The following is a 17,604-nucleotide window of genomic DNA, read 5'->3' on the forward strand; positions in this document are numbered from 1 at the left end:
CTGCACGCTGCGGGTACCGGTCGGTCCTGTGTGGTACCACACGGGGGCACCTAACGCGTTTGGCTTCGTTGTGGGGTTTGTTGCCAGGTGCTCTGCGACGCTGTCACCTGCTGTTAGAACGCTCGCCCCTTCAGGCAGCGAGCGGAGGCACACGGGAGAGCAGGAGTGACAGATACTCCCTCCAGCACCGCAGACTGCACGGTAAGAGCTACTACACCTTCCCAATCAGGGATGTCCAGTGTCCTTTGAATAAAACTCGTGGTTGGCAAAGGCAGCAAGGTGTGTGGTGTCCTGCTCAGTGATCAGCACCTGCTCAGAGCAGCTCACGTGCCTGGTCACTATGACTGGGGCTGTACTTTCAGCTCCCTGCCTTTAAAAACCCCATTAAACACCCCAAGCTGCTCCTTGCTGTGTTCTTCTCTCTTTGCTCACCCTCAGAGCCTGTTTGTTTGTACCCAGCTGCCTCCACGGTGCTGCAGGAAGGGCAGGATCCCCTCAGTTTGGCAAACAATGGGATTGTTGTGACAGCAGGTGACAACACACAGCAGTGGCTGTGCTGGGCTGGGCTGTACCCTACCTGGAAGCGCTCCCAGAGTAGAACTTTACTGTTTACTCAGTGCATCCCTGTGCCAGGCCAGGCTGCAGCCAGTACCACAGACAGTTCATCCTGTCCTAACTAGTGGCATTTCAAACACTACCAAAGAAATGCTGACATGGCTTAGAAAAATCTTTTATTTCAAACTGTAATTACTCTTAATGACCAAGCAGAGCTTCCACCAGTTCTTCCATAACATTATGCTTACCCTGACCTCTGGGCTAAGCTCTAACAGCCTTACCAAACTCCCTGGTGTTTCCAAGTTCAACAGCAACTGCTCCACCTATCTACACCCCCCAGTTCAGCATCTCCTCCAGAGCTGGGTTTTCACTTCTCTTCAGCTCAACGATGGAACTTGAGATATTGCTTTTCTATACACTACTTGTAATAATGGTGTTCTAAATAAAGTGTCTTGTGGATTTTTGGTATTGTAAACATCTTGTACTGGTTAATATGAAGCGACATCCTAATTTGACTTTCTGCCACGAAGACGCAGACGCTCGCAGCTGCCGGGACACGTCCTTTCCGTGGTCACTTGTTGTAGAATTGGGATGAGACCCAGGCAAGACCCCACTTCAGGTTAGTTAACATGAACTTCAGTGCTTTTGTCCATTGCTCCTCAGAGTTAAACTGTGTTTTAATAGAGTAAGAGCCGCCGCTGCCGCCCGTGTCTTCGATCTTTCCTTTCTCCACGTCCATCCTGCAAGCACAAAGCTCTGTTAGGGCGCTGCTTTTGGAAGCTTCTAAATCATAGAATCATAAAATGGGCTGGGCTGGAAGGGACCCCAAGGATCACAGAGCTCCAACCCCCTGCCACAGGCAGGGACACCAACCTCCAGGCCTGGAGCTACACAAGGGTGCCCAGGGCCCCAGCCAACCTGGCCTTGAACACCCCCAGGGATGGGGCACCCACCCCCTCTCTGGGCAACCTGTTCCAGCCCCTCACCACTCTCTCTGGAAAAAACTTCCCCCTAATACCCAATTTAAACCTTCCCTCCTTTAGCTTCACTCCATCCCCCTTGTCCTGCCATTGTAAATCTCAACACAATGTCAAGCAACAGAGTTTAAAGGTGACGTTGGTGTTACTCTGCGTGGGAATACTTTGCTTTGAAAGGAAAGCCCTCAAGGCTCAAGTCTGCACTTGAGGAACAAGCTTTGATTTTCATTTAAACAGAGCAAGCGTGGTCACCCTGCACGTTACAAAGGACAGTGGATGATGCTTGAGACAGGACTGAAGCAGCAAGACTGGCCCAGAGGTGGGTGCTACGCGGGACGGCAGGCGAGGAGCTACTCTGCCACGTTAGGGAGCAGCACTCACCTGTAAGGCAAACAAAACCGAGTCTCCCCTTTCTCCACTTCCTCCTTGAACTGCTGCACACAGTCCAGGAAAGCCACCATGGCGTGGTCAAACTTGTTGTCCCAGAAGAACCTCAGGCCTCCAGAACAGTACAAGGGCAGCTCCTGCAAGAAGGGTCGTTTCAGGCACCCCCAGCGCTCCGTTTCAGGCACTCGAGTCTCAAGTGAGGCTCAAGTGGGTCAGAGGATGCCTAGAAATGGATCGTGGCTCTCAACAAGCCTGAGTTGTGTGGTGCTGAGTGCCTACTGCCTGCAGGCTTGGGCTCCTGATCCCCTCCAGTCACCCCAAATCATGCCACCTTCCTCTGGCTGGCTGCGGCGTGTAGCTCAAGAGTCAGTGTGCTAAGGGGCAGCAGAACGAGGGGCTCGACAGAGGATGTGGAGCCAGATTTCCCAGCGTGGTAACATCAGGGCAGCACTTTAACCCCACAGAGTGTTTATCTCCTGCATCCCCCAGTGGGACTGGGGCCCTGCTCCACTCCAGGTCAACGTCCTCTGATTCCCATGGGAACTCTTACCTTGGATTTGTCTGTGAGGGACTCCAGGTACGAGTGGTTGCCATACGGCACAAGACGGTATCTGGAAGGAGACACAAGGCACAGGCAGATGAGCCTGTCTTTACCCATGCTGTAAGCCAAACACATGCTGTACTGCATCTACCTCTGGAACTTCAGGCCCATCTTGTTGGCAAGGGCGTGGAGCAGCAGCACTGTCTGCCCCCAGGCAGCGTTGATCTCATTCCATTCCACAGGAACACTGGGGAGACGGCCAAGCCTGAAGTTATTTATTGTGCCGAACTGCCCGCTGTGCCTGCGATAAGAGGGTTATAAATAAGCACACTGGGGCAGGAACAGCTTTGGGCACGCTGAGCAAACAAGGGCCACCCCCTAACCAGTACAGGACACACGGGGCTGACTGAGCAGGAGGGTTTGAGGGCTTAAAACCCCCCAACCAAACCCTTGAGCAACCAGCTCTGCCAAGCCCAACACTGGGTTTGGCAGGGAGGGGCTGGGCAAGTCCCAGTTCATTAATGGTACCAGTGGAAGAGCCGTTTCAGACTTGACTCAGAGACCCACACAGTGCAGCAACACCCCCCTCAGCTGGCACCGTTGGGAGCCATGACCAGTGCCTTTGCTGTGGGCAACTGTGACTTGCCCAGCACCGTCCCTGCTGGGTGCAGTGGTACTCAGACAGCGCTATGTCACCGGTTCCGGCGTCGGCGTTACCAGATGTGAAAGGTGGCGTTGAACACGTTGGTTTTCTTGAGTTTATCCAGCTGCATCTGGGCGTAGCGCATTTGGTTGTCCACGCTTTTCAGCTCGTCGTCCAGCTCCAGCTGTTGCCTCTTGAACTCACAGTATTCCTTCTGATACCTTGGAGTAACAGCAGGAGGAGCAGCGCTAAGTGCAGGCCTCCACCGCGAAGCGGCTGCTTGCAGAATGCCCACGGCTTGTGTCAGGAACAGCGTGCCCAGCAGGGCCAGGGAGGGGATCATCCCCACCATGCTCAGCTATGGTGAGGCTGCACCTTGAATACTGGGTTCAGGTTTGGGCCCCTCACTCCAGGAAAGACATTGAGGTCCTGGAGTGTGTCCAGGGAAGGGCAACATTGCTGGGGAAGGGGCTGGAGAGCAAACGTTACAAGGAGTGGCTGAGGGACCTGGGGGTTCAGCCTGGAGAAGAGGAGGCTCAGGGGAGACCTCCTTGCTCTCTCCAGCTCCCTGGAACGAGGTTGTGGGGAGCTGGGGCTCAGCCTCTTCTCACAGATACCCAGCAGCAGGAGGAGAGGGAATGGCTGCAGGTTGTGCCAGGGGAGGTTCAGGTTAGAAATGAGGAGACATTTCTTCTCCCAAAGAGCAGTTGGGCGTTGGAACGGGCTGCCCAGGGAGGTGGTGGGGTCACCGTCCCTCAGGGTGCTCAAGGGAAGGTTGGATGAGGTGCTGAGGGACAGGGGTTAGTGAGTGCTGTAGATGGTAGGGGGATGGTTGGACTGGATGATCTCAGGTATTTTCCAACCCTCATGATTCTGTGATCCCAGATACTTTTAGTCTGGCCAAGTTCAGTTTTGCAAAGAATGAGCCACTCCCATTAGGACATTATTTACAGGTTTCTCCACACCAGAATCTCATTTGCCTGTCACCCACAATCCCTGCCATGAATTGCAGCTGTAGTTCACTCACTGAGCTTCTTCCTGCTCCAGCCGCTCTGCCTCAGCCCTGACTCTCTCCAGGTCTTCAGTCACAACCTTGCGGTTTTTCTCAACATCCTCCAGCTCCTGAATCAGCTGCTCTTCTTCCAGCGCCAGTTCCTTCAGTTCTGTTTGCAGCTTCTCCTTATCATCCTCATTCATTTGTTCCAGGATCTCCAGACACCTCCTAAAGCAGAGCAACAAGATCACCACCACGGGGATCCCCACAAGCCCCCCACCAGCCTACACGCAGAAGCAGAGCTGCCAACAAGGACTCCAGGCCCACGTGTGCCCCTTGTTAAACCAGAGCTCTCCACCTCCATCCCACTGGGCTCCCAGACCTCCCCAGAGAAGCTGTGTGCCCCAGGTCTCTCCGCTGAAGAAACCCCAGCGCCTGGGGGCCGACGCCGGAGAGCCGCGGCGAGGCCGTTCTCTGTCCACCAGCCGCCGCAGCTCGGCGTGAGCTGAGGGTTCCTCACTCACTTGTAGTTCTGGCACTCGTTCTCCGTGATGTTGAGCTGCGTGTCCAGCTGGTCCAGCAGCGTGTCCGTGCACTCCTCACACAGCGGGTGATCCACGTCCGTCTGACCAGACATTATGTCGAAGAGGTCGCCGGTGACCTGCGGGCAGAGCTCGCGGTTAGTTCAGTGAGGGCACCAGCAGCTGCTCTTCAGGAGATGGGCTCACAGAATCACAAGGTTGGAAAAGACCTTTAAGATCATCAAGTCCAACCATTCCTGTCCTCTACTACTCCATACCCCTGAGCACCTCATCTCCCCTCTGTTAAACACCCCCAGGGACGGTGGCTCAGCCCCTCCCTGGGCAGCCTGTTCCACAGCCCCACAACTCTGCCAGGGAAGAACTTTTCCCTCCCATCTGCTCTGACCCTGCCCTGGGGCAGCTTGAGCCCATTGCCCCTTGTCCCATCTCCTGTCCCCTGGCTGAAGAGACCATCCCCCACCTCTCTGCACCCTCCTGGCAGGGCAGGGGAGGTGGGGAGAAGGTCTCCCCTCAGCCTCCTCTTCTCCAGGCTCAACACCCCCAGCTCCCTCAGCTGCTCCTCAGAGGATTTGCCCTCCAGCCCCTTCCCCAGCCTGGTTGCCCTTCTCTGGACTCGCTCCAGGACCTCAATGTCCTTCTGATGCTGAGGAGCCCAGAACTGGACCCAGCACTCGAGGTGCAGCCTCCCCAGTGCCCAGTCCAGGGGCACAATCCCCTCCCCAGCCCTACTGGCCACACTATTTCTGACACAAGCCAGGATGCCCTTGGCCTTCCTGGCCACCTGGGCACACTGCTGGCTCATACTCAGCCTGCAGCCACCCAACACCCCCAGGTCCTTCTCTGCCTGACAGCTCTCCAGCCAGTCTCCCCCAGCCTGTAGCGCTGCAGGGGGTTGTTGTGTCCCATGTGCAGCACTCTGCCCTTGGCCTTGTTACACCTCATCCCGTTGGGCTCAGCCCATCGATCCAGCCTGTTCAGATCCCTCTGAAGAGCCTCCCTACCCTCAGGCAGGTCAACACTTACTGAGGGAACAGTCCATCCCTTCATCCAGGTCACCGATGAAGATGCGGAACAGAACTGGACCCAGCACTGAGCAATGGGGGGTCACCACTCATGACTGGGCTCACGCTGGGTTTCCTGCTGCTTCTCCAACCCGCAGAGGCAAAAGCTCAAAGCCCCAACCTTGACTTAAAACCCCAGCTGGCTTTACCAAGCTACTCCCAGACACGAGGAGCAGGAGAAGGGCGCTACGGGAGCCGCAGCTCGGCCTGGGAACAGCCGCCCCTCCGCGAGGCGCAGCCAAGTTCACCCGCTGAGGTCCAGCTTGCCTTGAGCCTGCGGCTCAGGTTCTCCATGGTGCCGCCATCCGAGGCCTCCCCGATCAGCGTGAAGCTGTTGGCGCTTTCTGTGGACATCATCCTTGGGAGAGAAGGTGACGGGAGAGCTGAGCGCCCGGCTCGGGGGGAGCCAGGCCTAGCGCTGAGCTTAAGCCTGAGGCTAAGCCGGGGCTTGAGGCAGGGGTACGACACACGGGAGGGTCTCGGGGAAGGGGGTGGGGCCGGGTCCCCAGGGGTCACGGCAAAATGGGGTTGGGGGGGCTGAGCCCCCGGGGGGTCACGGCAAAGGGGGGGCCCCAGGCCCCCGGGGGTCGCTGCGATGGGAGGGGGAGCCAGGCCCCCGGGGGTCGCAGTGAGGGGAGGAGGGCCGGGCCCCCGGGGGGGGTCACAGCAAAAGGGGAGGGGGGCCGGGCCCCTGGAGGTCACGGCAAGGCGGGGGGTGGGGGGGTCGGGCCCTTGGGGGGTTGTGGCAAAGCGGGGGGTGCCAGGGGGTCACAGCAAAGAGGGGGGGGGGGGCTGAGCCCCTGGGGATCGCAGCAAAGCTGGGTGGGGGGCTGAGCCCCCGGGGGGTCAACGGCAAAGCAGGGGGTGCCAGGGGGTCACGGGAAAGGGGGTAGGGCCTGGGCCCCCGGGGGTCACGGCAAAAGAGGAGGGGGGGGGGGCTGAGCCCCCGATGGGTGGCGGCAAAAGTGTGTGGGGAGGGCTGAGCCCCCGGGGGGTCGCGGCAAAGGGGGGGGGGGGGACACGGGACCGGGACCCCGGGGGTCGCCGCAAAATGGGGGGTGGGGGCTCCCAGGCAGGAGCTCAGCGCCGGCTCAGGCTGCCGCCACCCAGGGCCAGTCCGAGAAGGAGTGAGGGTGGTCGGGCAGGAAGGCAGGAGCACCGCAGCTTACCTGGCCGGCGGGATGAACCTCCTGGACACGCCATCCTGCCGGTTCTCCGCGAAAGCTTCCTGCGGGCCGAGCGGACACCGTCACGGGGGGGGGGGCGACGGGGACGGGACAGCGGGGTGAAGGGACAGAGGGGGGTAGGGAGGCTGCGGGCATCCCACCCCCTCCACGCCCAGCCCCTCCCTACCTCCGCCGTAGCGCTCTCCTCTTCGTGCGCATCCCCGGGCCGGGCAGGGGCGGCGGTCAGCAGCGGGGCTACGGGAGAGGCGGCGTCACCCAGGCCCGGACACCCCCCCACACCCCCCCCCACTCCATCTCCCTCCCTCCCCGGCTCCCCCCGGCCCCGCCCCGCCGGTACCGGTGAGCTCCTGGATGGTGAGGCGGTCGAGGATCTTGAAGGAGGTGTCGAGCTTGAGCGGCTGGCTGCAGCGCTGGCACACGAAGCTGACCTGCGTGGTGCAGGCGGCCGGCCGGCCTCCCTCCATCGCCGCCCGCTCAGCCCCGCGCCCGCCCCGCCATCGCCGCGCGACGGACGTGACGCACGCGGCGGGCGGGAGAGGGTGGAGGTGTGGGGGGGAGGGGGCAAGGTCCTGGCAGGGCCGTAGAGATCAATAGGCGGGAGGGAAAGGGAAGAGGCGCCGGCGGCCGTTTTACTTCTCGCTGGGGACGCGTGAGCGGCCAGGACCCGGCGTGCGCGTGCGCTCGGAGAGGGAGGGGGGAGGGAGGAGGGGAGGGTCACGCGGGTGCCGCATTGGCGGGCGCGCGCGGCGTGAGGTCAGTTCCGGCGGCGGCGGCAGCGACGCCGGCGGCGGTTGCAGCGGGTGGGGGCAGAGGCGGCAGCGCGGCCCCGCGCCTGAGCCAGACCGGACCCGCCCCGCCCGCCCGCCATGGCCTCGCTGCTCAAGGTGGACCCGGAGGTGAAGCTCAAGGTGCGGCCCTTCTCCTCGGCCCGGCCCCGGGGCCTCAGGGGCGGGGCGGGCGGCGCTGCCCGGCCCGGTGCGGCCCGGCCCGGCGCGGCCCGGCCCGTTGGTCGCACGCTTGGGCCTCACTGCCTGGCTCCCCGGGCCCCGCGGTGCTGGGGGAGGGCGGGGACGGGGCTGCCCCGCGGCCGCCTCTCCCCTCCCTTCCCACAGCGGTTTCCTGGCCGGCGGAGCTGCCTCGCCGCAGCCGGCCTGGCCGCGCCGCTCGCTGCTCGGCTCGGCCCCGCTCGCTCTGTTCTTTCTCTCGGGCCCCGAGAGAGGCCCGGGCGGGCGGGGGGAGCTCGGTGTTCGGGGCTCATCCGGCTCTTGAGGGGGTAGAGCTGTCACCCGGGGGGGGGTGGTAGGCGGGGCTGGGCTCAGGCTGGGGCTGAGCTCCGCAGAGCCTGGCGTGTGCTGGGCCCCGCTGTTAGAGAGCTGCTCTGAGCTGTCTCCTCTTCCCTTCTGCAGGTTGACTCCTTCAGGGAGCGGATCACGAGCGAGGTGAGTTTCCCTCTGCCCAGAGCGCCATGGGACAGGGAAGAGCCCGCTTGGCTGGCTCTGTCTGACAGGGCTGGTTGTGGTTTGAGCCTCTCCTGGGTGCTCAGCAGTGCCCAGCACTCCAGTCACCAGCAGGAGCATGGTTATGAAGCCTCATGGCTTTCCTGGCATCTTCCCACCTTGGCTCAGTGTGGCAGTGGGCAGAACTCCCTGTCTCTTTCCTGCCTTTGCACAGTTGACTTCAGGGGTGCTTTTTCCCATGGCAGGAACCTCACAGCACTGTTTGACAGCATCATCTGCTCTTTCTCTCTGTAGGCTGAAGACCTGGTGGCAAACTTTTTCCCAAAGAAGCTGTTGGAGCTGGACGGGTTCCTTAAGGTAAGGGATAAGTCTGCCCTCTGCCTCCTTTCTCCCCACACATTGGGAGTGATGTGGTGGGTCTGATCTTGTGCAGCTTCTTGCACGTTTCCCTGCGTTACCAAGATGAGATGCAGCAGCTCAGGTCCCACGTGCACTGGAGTGCTCTTAGCTCTAGAGGGGGTACTTCCTTTTCCCCTGTTCTTTGTGTGATCTCCACACTTACCTTTCCTACACACTCAGCAGCTTCGTGCTGTCCTTCCTGATGCTGTGGCCTCACAGGGACTCCCAGTGTTGGGGACACTGGGAGTGTCACAGGCTGGTGCTGTGTGCTGGGAGGTCTCCTCACAGGCCTGTTGCTAGACCTTGTGTGTTCTTAATTCACTCTTGTTTTACAGCTGCATAAGAGGGAGGTCTGAATCCTTTGTCCTCCCCTTGCATTTGGTGTGGCAGAGCTTGTTTGTTCATAACTAAATAACAAATCTGCTTTATTCTCCAGGAACCCATCCTGAATATTCATGATCTCACTCAGATCCATTCAGACATGAACCTCCCAGTGCCTGACCCAATTCTTCTCACCAACAGCCACGATGGACTGGATGGGGTAAGGTTACTCTCTTGGCTGCTCTCCCTCCTCCTGGTAATTAAAACTGCATGGCTTGCTCTGTGCTGGAGTTAGGATGCTTTTATTTAATAACAGGCCACAGCTCTCCCAAAGGCTTTTAGGAATGGGTCTCTGGAGCCTGGGGAGTGTGCTGCAGGTGCTCTGCAGTCCTCCTTTGTTTCTAAAGGATGCTTAGCAAGCAGGAGTGTAGCAGGGGCTCTGAAGTTTTCCTTGCTTCCTTTGCAACACTCTTACAGCTGAGGAGTAGTGTGTGAGTAAAACCTTTTGTGTGTGTTTTAGCCAAATATGAAAAAGAGGAAGCTGGAAGACCGTGAAGAGACCTTTCAGGGTAAGAGTCCTTGAGCATCCTGTGCTGCTGCCTGCCCCCTGAACCAGTGCACCATCTCTTAGGGGGGTACAAAGCCACGTGAACCCCACTTGCCCTGTCCTTGACAGCAGCTGCTGCTCGTGCTGTGCTGTCTCTGCCACCTCTCAGAGCCTCACCTATGGATGTGGTGGTGTGGAGAGGTCAGGTTCTGGCTCTCACAAGCATAATCAGGACTTCTCTGATAGATTTAAGTGGTACTTGCTTGAGCTTGGCCTGCTGACAGGGGGCAGCTGACCTCCCTGTGGCTCCCTGCTGAAAGCTCTCCTTGTCTGGAGGAGGATACCAGGCTTTGGACTAAATCTGGGAAAACCTTTGTGCCCAGCCTCAGCAGCCTAGAGCTCTTCAACCCTCATCTCTGCTCCTCATTTTCTCTTGTTTTTCCCTTCCTTTGTGGTAACTGCTGTTATCCCAGGTGGAATCTCCCCTTCCCCACAGGATAGCTGTAGCCTGGCTCAGTATCCACGCAGGCGAACCCCCCTTGGCACAGCTCTTCCCACCCATTGCTGATCTGAGGTGCTCTCCTCCTTCCACCTCTAGGTACCAAAGTGTTTGTGATGCCCAATGGGATGCTGAAGAGCAACCAGCAGCTGGTGGACATCATTGAGAAAGTGAAGCCAGAAATCAGGCTGCTCATTGAGAAGTGCAACACGGTGGGTGTGAGCGCTGGGGCGGGCGGAGGCGGCACGACACCCCGGGTTGCTCCTGGAGAGGTGAAGCTGCTCTTGAGTGGAAGGAGCAGGGCCCTCTCTGCTCTGTAATGAGGACAGGTGGGATTTGGGGTACAGTGGCTGGGAGGTAGGTGCTAGGGAAAGGATGTTTTTCTGAGCCCTTGGGGAGCTCTGGCTCGCCTCCCAAAGGAGGGTGATGTCTGTTACACTGGCTCCTTCCCTAAAGCTTTTTGTCACCCTCCTCCTGCACAGTCAAAACCACTCTGAGAGCTTCTGTGGCACAGTGGGGAGAGCTTCCCCTGGGAAGCTGTGCTTGGGAAACACTCTGCCTGGCTGGGAAATGCTCTCCTCAGAGGCACTGCATGAGCGTGAAGGACCAGCAGGAATTTGTCATGACCTGCACACCAAAGGCAGGGTCCTGAGGGGCTTTGGTCAAGCTTGTGAGAGTCACCCCTGCAGAGACATCAGTGCTGTGATCTTTCTGCTGCAGGTCAAAATGTGGGTGCAGCTTCTCATCCCCAGGATAGAAGATGGAAACAACTTTGGCGTTTCCATTCAGGTGAGGCCCCGCACCCTGCTGCAGGATGGGGCTGTGCTCCAGCCTCCCTGGGAATCCTTCACCTAACCCAGCAGCTGCAGGGGCTGCTTTAGGTTTTAAAACACAGCCCTTGGCTTGTCATGGTGCTTTGGGAGCCCTGAAGGCCAGCTGCCCTCACACCAAGCTGAACACTCTTCCTTGTCTTCCTTGCAGGAGGAAACAGTTGCTGAGCTTCGAACTGTGGAGAGTGAGGCAGCGTCCTACCTGGACCAGATTTCTAGGTAGGTGTGCAAGAACAGACCTCTTCTTATGGGATCCTCTTGGGAATCCCAAGTGAAGTGCTTGGGGAGGGATCCCCAGATTTTCTAGGGCAGCTTTTGGGCTTGAAAGAATAAATCTTGGTGCTGTTTATCTGACCTTTAACCTCTGCCTGTCCCTACCAGATACTATATCACACGAGCCAAGTTGGTTTCCAAAATAGCTAAGTACCCTCATGTGGTAAGTAAACAGGGGAGTGGAGATCTACTCATTATGTGCTGCTGCTTTTTGGGACTCTTGGGGCTGTTTTCTCACTCCCCTTTTTGAGCTGAGAGTCCTGGGGGAGGAGGGGAGGATGGTATGAGGGTGGGGGACATCTGCATTGGGGGAGAACGGAGCTGGGAGGAGGGGAGATTCCTTTGGGAAGGAGGGGAGATTCCTTTGGGAAGGAGGGGAGATTCCTTTGGGAAAGGCAGGACCTTCTCCTGGTGTGGGGGAGGCACAGCTGAGCTCGGGCTGCTCAGCCACCTGCCTGCTGTGTCTCTGCAGGAGGACTATCGCCGCACAGTGACAGAGATCGATGAGAAGGAGTACATCAGCCTGCGCCTGATCATCTCAGAGCTGAGGAATCAATACGTAAGTCAGGAGCTGCCCTGAGCACACCCAGGCCTGGCAGGGACTCTCACACTCCTCCCTGTTCTGCTCAGGCTGGGACAAGCTGTTTGACTGCTGCCTCTCCTAGAGATGTGTCCAGATCTGTTATTCCTTCTGCCTCTCTGGGAAGCCCTGGTGCCAGACTGCCTGTGCAGGATGAGCCATTCCTGGGTCTGGAGAGAAATCATGGAATCCCAGACTGGGCTGGGTTGGAAGGGACCCCAAGGGTCACAGAGCTCCAACCCCCTGCCACAGGCAGGGACACCAACCTCCAGGCCTGGAGCTACACAAGGTTGCCCAGGGCCCCATCCAACCTGGCCTTGAACACCCCCAGGGATGGGGCACCCACCCCCTCTCTGGGCAGCCTGTTCCAGCCCCTCACCACTCTCTCTGCAAAGAACTTCCCCCTAATATCTCATCCAACCCTTCCCTCCTCCAGCTTCACTCCATCCCCCTTGTCCTGCCAGTCTCTGCCCTTTAACAAGCTGATTCCCCTCCTGTTTGTATGTTCACAAAACCCTGGGAACCCCCTCTCCTGGGTGTGATGTGCAGTGGTTTCTGTAACATCTGGCTGCAAGAATCCCTCCCCTTCTGAGGTGTGTTAAGTTGGGCAGGACCTGAGTGAGGGTGGTGCCAGGGTGAAGCCACACTGCTCCTTTAGCCACTGCTCATTGTGAGAACTGACCAGCTTCATCCTTCTCCCCTGAGTCCTGTTTCTCCCCTTCTGCAGGTCACCTTGCATGACATGATCCTTAAAAACATTGAGAAGATCAAGAGGCCTCGGAGCAGCAACGCTGAGACCCTCTATTAAGTGTCAACGTTTGAACTTGAGAACTGTTCAGTCAACTAAAGACCGTCATTGCCTTGGTTTGTTACGTGACTATCGAGATGGGAAACTGGCTGGAAATAGTGTTGCATTCTTAGTTAAACGCTAAAGAAATTCTCGCCTAGTTCTGTGGTTGGTTTTGTTCAGGTCTCAGGAGCTCCCCCTCCCTCTAGCACCTGGTAGTGACACGGCCGGGCCGCTGTGCGGTGCCCTGGAGGCTCCTGCAGAGCCCCGGCCAGGCAGGAACGCTCCTCATGCCTTTCTTCCTACCCGTGTAGGAGCCACACCAGAGACACCAAGCCCTCTTCCTGCCCCGTCTCCTGGCTGGAGGCTTTACTGGGAGCGCTGGGCAGGGGGCTGGTGTCCCTCAGCATGAGGTGCAGCAGGGGAGGAGCTCGCTCTCCTCGCTGCTGGCTGTGGCTGGGCCCCTCTGCTGCTGCTGTTCTGCACTGACCCATGGCAGGGACAGGGAAACCTGCCCCTCCTGGGCCCTGCTGCAGTGCCACTGAGCAGCCCACGCTCCTTCCCTGGCTCATTCCTGCCCTGCCCTGTCTGTCTCTGCCTGCTTAGCTCAGTGCAGAGCTGGAGGTGGGGCTGGCTGCTGGCCTGGCTGATCCTGAGCCCAGGCAGCTTCCACTCCTGTTTGTGATTTGACTAGAGCTGCTTCCCTGGCTGAAACCAACGTTCCTTCACATACATCCTCGTGGCCCCTCAGTGTGAGATGCTTTTTGCCCAGGCTGAGGGCAGGGAGGGGCTGGGGGGGGAGGGTGGTGCTGATCCTAAAGCCCTCACTGCTAAAATCTCCTCACGGGGCCAGTCTGAGCCCTGCTGTCCCCTGGCAGTGCTCCTGCTGCCCTGGGGCAGAGCAGCCCAGCTCTGCTGTGGCCTCAGCTTGTGGGGGTGAGGATACCCACCCCATACCACCACAGACCTCGTAGTGTTTCCCCTCCAAAGTGCACTCTGGGGTGCCTGGTGACTCCTCTTAAGGCGCCGGAACGTTTCGTGGTCCATTACAAACCCTCCTGGAAATGACTGGTTGTGTTGCAGCAGTTTGTGTGTGTGTGGCAAGTGGGCCCAGAACGCTGCAGGCTCCCAAATTACTCTTATTTATAGTATTTCCACTGAAGTCCCTTCTTCAGGGAACCTCAGAATCGTTTGTTTCAGGATCCTTGCTGTTTCCTGGGTCTTGCTGTTCCACCTGTACCCTCCTATTGTGCAGTAGCCTTAATAGTTGTGTTTAACCTCATTGTAACGACAGTGACAAATGGAATGAACTTTCTTCCCCTCTTCTTTTGGGGTTGGGTTTTTTTTTTTTTTACTTCCTTTTTGTTTCTTCTGCTTCCACCTCTAAGAGCCATGTTGTCTCTTGCTGGTTTCCCAGGGGTTTGCCCAGAGTGTGGAGGGCCTCTGGCCCTTGCTATCGACTCTTCTGTTGTTGTTTGTAGTGAGTCAACTCTTAGTCTTCCCACTAATAAATATTCAGTAACAAACCAACTGCGTTCTAGCTGCTGTCTGGGAGCAGCCCTTCCCTTCCCCTTGTGTTTCTTTGTATTGATTTCCTTTTCATTTGTTGGGCTCTCTTTGCCAGATGAAAAGTCTGTAAACTTTTACCATGTCAAGGAATTAAAATAAGGTACTTGGAGTTCTTTTAAGGTAGCTCCTGGTGTGTGATGCTGAGCTCTTAAAGCTGCTCTGGGTCCCTTCTTTTTCTCATCCAGCTGCTCCTTCCCTGCTTTCTCATTCCTTGCTCCTCTTTTTCCAGCACGTCGCTGCTCCCTGGGTTCATTCGGTGCCTTCAGGTCCAGGCTGTGATGTGCCATGTCCCCCTCAGCCCAGTGTGAGGAGGGTGTGGGCCCTGAAAACAAGATGTGAGAGCTTGGTGAGGTGTTTCTGTGGCTGCAGCCTGCTGTGTGCCTCTGCCAGGCAGCTCTGCCCGGGGCTGCTGCCTGGATTCCCACACATGGTGCGTGTCCGGTGCCATCCCGGTGCTCTTGGCTGCTCCGTGCTCATGGTGCTGAAGGACCCGCCGTCCCCTCTGCCGTTTCGTCCGCCAAATCCCCAGGGAAATCGGCCTCTGCTCTGCCCAGGGCTGCCTGTGCCTCTCCGGGGGCACGGCTGTACCCCAGCCAGGGTTCCCGGGGCTGCCGGGGCCCCGGCCCGGTGCCGCTAGGTGGGGCCCGTGCTCAGCCCAGCAGCAGCCACCGCAGAACGGGGCTCCCGCCTGGCGCTGGCACGTCCAGTTTGGGCTCTGCCGGCTTCTGGGAAGCGGGAGCGGGTGGAAAGAGCTCCGTGCCTCGCTGCTCCCCGGGGGGAAGGTCTTGCCGGTGCCCGCGCTGCCCCGGGGAAGGCGGGGGCGGAGCTGCAAATGGGTCGTGGGGATCAGAGGTGGCTGGAGCCAGAGCTCAGGGGAAGGACTGTTGGTGCCTGGCTCCGGGGAGGGGGGGAAAGGGGAGGAGGAGGGGGACGTGGGGGGCTCCTCCTCTCCACAGCCAGAGGCAGCGGCTCCCTGGAGCCCTATGCCAGCTGTCCTGGGGTAGGATGGAGCATCCAGGACCCTCGTTTGGCAGGGAGTGTGGTTCATTCGCTGGAGCAGGGGCGGTTTGTTGTCCCTGATCTCCAAGCAGTGGTCTCTGCTCTCCAGGAGAAGCAGCAATGTGCTGTCAGGCTCCAGCTTCCAGGCTCCTGAGCCATCCCAGCTCATACCCAGTGACCGTTAAGGCTTTGAGAGGCAAATAAAGGCACAGCAGTTGTGTGCAGACACCAGCGCTGCCAGAAACGCAGCCGCCGTGAGTGAGGGTCAAGCAGTTTCCACCCTTCTGTTTTACACAAGCTGACCCTTAGGAGATGTGGGAGCAGGAGTTTTCCAAAGTCTGAGGCCTGGCTTGGGATGTGGTTGAGACTTCTCCATGTCAGGAAGGGTTGGCAGGGAGTTCTCTGTACCGGGCGCTTCACCCAGCTGTCTGGCAGCCGCTGACGCAGAGTTTCCCTGAGCCAAGAGCTGTTTGTCTCTGGGGTTTTTTTGGTTTCTATAAATTTCACAGACTATTTTTTGCCACCTCTACCTTTCCACATGAGTGAGACCCAGCAGGCTCCTCTTCTTCCTCCCTTTGTCTGGGAGTAAACACAAGGTGTAGCGATGGGCAGCTCCTAAGGGCAACTGGGCTCCCAAAATAACCCTCGGTGGGATCCAAATTGTGTGGGGCAGAGTGATGGGCTAATCAGCTGGGGAAGGAGGTATGAGTGACAAACAGGCTGTAAACAGGTTGTGCTGCTGTTAGCCAGACATGTAATTTTGGTTAATTCTAGGGTAGCTTTCAGCTGCTTCAGGACTCTTTGGGAGAGAGGTGCAGAAGAGGCTCAGTGGGTATGTGTGACCCTGAGAGATCCCTGATCACCTCTCATCAGTAAGGCATTGACAAGGGCTCCCTGGCTCTGCGGGCTCAGTTAATCACTCCCTGATGTTTCTGATGGGAGATGGATTTAGGGCTGTTCTGTTTATTGTGAAATAGAACTCCCAGAAAGCACAGGCTGGTTCTTGGGCTGCTCATAACAGGTCTTCAAAGTCCCATACTTTGAGAAGTACAGCGGAACCAGACAGTATTAAATAGCATGGTGTCAGCTATGGCATCCCCAGGACGTACCCTGCAGTGGGACAGAGGCAGCACAGCACCTGTGGGTTGTGTCCCCTGCAGACCCAGGGGGTGTGTGTGCTGTGGGTGGGTTTAGCGTGGCTGTTTCCTTACAGGTCAACATCCCCCTTTCCTTCCCAACACCCGCTGCATACACCCCTCAGGGTGTTCCCACACGTTATTTTCAGCCATCACCCAGGCAAGCTGCAGGGTTGAGCTGTGATTTTGTGGGGCAGTGAGGCCTGTGGAGTTTGTCCAGGTCTCTTCAACTACCACTGCGCTGCCTGGAAAATAACCGTCTGTAATTGCAGCCTCTGCCTTGACTTTTGGGGCTTGGGATGCAAAACCAAGAGGAGAATTCCAAACAGAGCCATCTGCTCCCTTTGGACTTCTCTGAGGAGATGTCAGGACGAGCGTTGTGCCTGCAGCCTCAGAGGTTCCTGCAGCAGCCCTGGCTCAGCTGCGTGGGCGAGTGCTGCAGCAGAAGGCTTGGTGAATTCACAGGACCAGAAGACATGTCCTGGATCTGCTCTGAACCTTAACTGGGTCAACAGCCCATCAGAGCAGGCGCTGTGTCCTCAGCTTACACCAAAAGGCAACTTTTCTTTCAGCCCCAAGCAAGCCAAAGCCTTGTTGCCTTCGTGGGCCGTAAGACTGGCTTGGAACTCAGCACCACTTCGCTCAGCCTGGGGCTGCTCACAGGCATCTGGTTGTGCAGTTGAGCTCAGGGTGCCTCTGAAACCTGCTGCGTCCCACATAGCCAAGGCCCCACTCTCATCTCTCCCACCTCTTCCCCATCCCTGTGTCCGTGCCACGGGGCGAGCCCCAGCTCTGGCAGTGGCCATGGGAATTGCTTGCTGTGGGTCCATGAGCTTTGCTGGCGCGGCCGCCGGCCGGGCAGGGATGGCGGGTGCTGGCACGGCACGGGTGTGTGTCCCTGACCAGCGCTGCTGCAGCCTGGGCTAAGGAAGGCCAAGCCTGCCAGTGGTGGTGAGGGATAATGGAGAGTGTCTGATGGCAACGTGGCCGCTTGCCTGCCAGCGCGGCGTCTGGTGAGCACGGCCGGAGAACCGCGGAGAGGCTGAGCCCAGGGCAAGAGGCTGGGGGAGGCGGGGGGGGTCTCTCCCACCAGGAAACTCTGACGGGAGGAGGAAGAGAAAGGGCCAGGGTGAGGCGAGGTGATGCTGGCAGCAGGAGTGGAAATGTTGGGTTGAATCTCCAGCCCTGGTTCTCTTGGATGCCTTGAGCTTCTCAGCACCAGCTCAGGGATTGTAGCAGGGATTGTAGCTCCAGCAGTGTGGCACATCTTGCCTACCCCAAGCATCTGCTGCGTGGTGGGATGGAACGCTGTGTCCTGCT

General features: G+C 58.3%; 2 protein-coding genes across 2 annotated transcripts; one reads left to right on the forward strand and one right to left on the reverse strand.

The window, feature by feature from the left end:
* Positions 1–714: 714 nt before the first annotated feature.
* BECN1 (beclin 1) lies at positions 715–7,478 on the reverse strand. The gene is made up of 11 exons (XM_084275477.1): positions 7,225–7,478; positions 7,054–7,121; positions 6,870–6,928; positions 5,968–6,058; positions 4,622–4,758; positions 4,131–4,325; positions 3,178–3,324; positions 2,612–2,761; positions 2,470–2,530; positions 1,914–2,056; positions 715–1,295 (listed from the first exon to the last, which is right to left on the reverse strand). The coding sequence occupies exons 1-11, from the start codon at positions 7,349–7,351 to the stop codon at positions 1,127–1,129; spliced, it is 1,347 nt and encodes a 448-aa protein (XP_084131603.1). The 5' UTR covers positions 7,352–7,478; the 3' UTR covers positions 715–1,126.
* A 178-nt stretch (positions 7,479–7,656) lies between these two features.
* PSME3 (proteasome activator subunit 3) lies at positions 7,657–12,734 on the forward strand. Its single transcript, XM_084275506.1, has 11 exons — positions 7,657–7,795; positions 8,294–8,326; positions 8,639–8,701; positions 9,180–9,284; positions 9,585–9,633; positions 10,210–10,322; positions 10,831–10,899; positions 11,092–11,159; positions 11,322–11,376; positions 11,686–11,772; positions 12,521–12,734. Exons 1-11 carry the CDS (start codon positions 7,754–7,756, stop codon positions 12,599–12,601), a joined length of 765 nt encoding a protein of 254 aa, XP_084131632.1. The 5' UTR covers positions 7,657–7,753; the 3' UTR covers positions 12,602–12,734.
* The last annotated feature ends 4,870 nt before the right edge of the window (positions 12,735–17,604 follow it).

The sequence above is a fragment of the Gallinula chloropus genome (genome assembly GCF_964237585.1).
Source record: "Gallinula chloropus genome assembly, chromosome: 26".
Classification (NCBI taxonomy): domain Eukaryota; kingdom Metazoa; phylum Chordata; class Aves; order Gruiformes; family Rallidae; genus Gallinula; species Gallinula chloropus.

What these genes read in the sequence shown, in the direction of transcription:
- BECN1 (XM_084275477.1), bottom strand. Translation starts at nt 7,351, where the DNA reads ATGGAGGGAGGCCGGCCGGCCGCCTGCACCACGCAGGTCAGCTTCGTG. An exon ending in ATGGGCCTGAAGTTCCAGAG is followed by an intron (nt 2,531 to 2,611) that starts GTAGATGCAGTA and finishes GTCTCCTTCCAG; the next exon opens with ATACCGTCTTGTGCCGTATG. An exon ending in CCCTCACAGACAAATCCAAG is followed by an intron (nt 2,057 to 2,469) that starts GTAAGAGTTCCC and finishes CCCTTCTTGCAG; the next exon opens with GAGCTGCCCTTGTACTGTTC.
- PSME3 (XM_084275506.1), top strand. Translation starts at nt 7,754, where the DNA reads ATGGCCTCGCTGCTCAAGGTGGACCCGGAGGTGAAGCTCAAG. An exon ending in AGCTGGACGGGTTCCTTAAG is followed by an intron (nt 8,702 to 9,179) that starts GTAAGGGATAAG and finishes TTTATTCTCCAG; the next exon opens with GAACCCATCCTGAATATTCA. An exon ending in CCGTGAAGAGACCTTTCAGG is followed by an intron (nt 9,634 to 10,209) that starts GTAAGAGTCCTT and finishes TTCCACCTCTAG; the next exon opens with GTACCAAAGTGTTTGTGATG.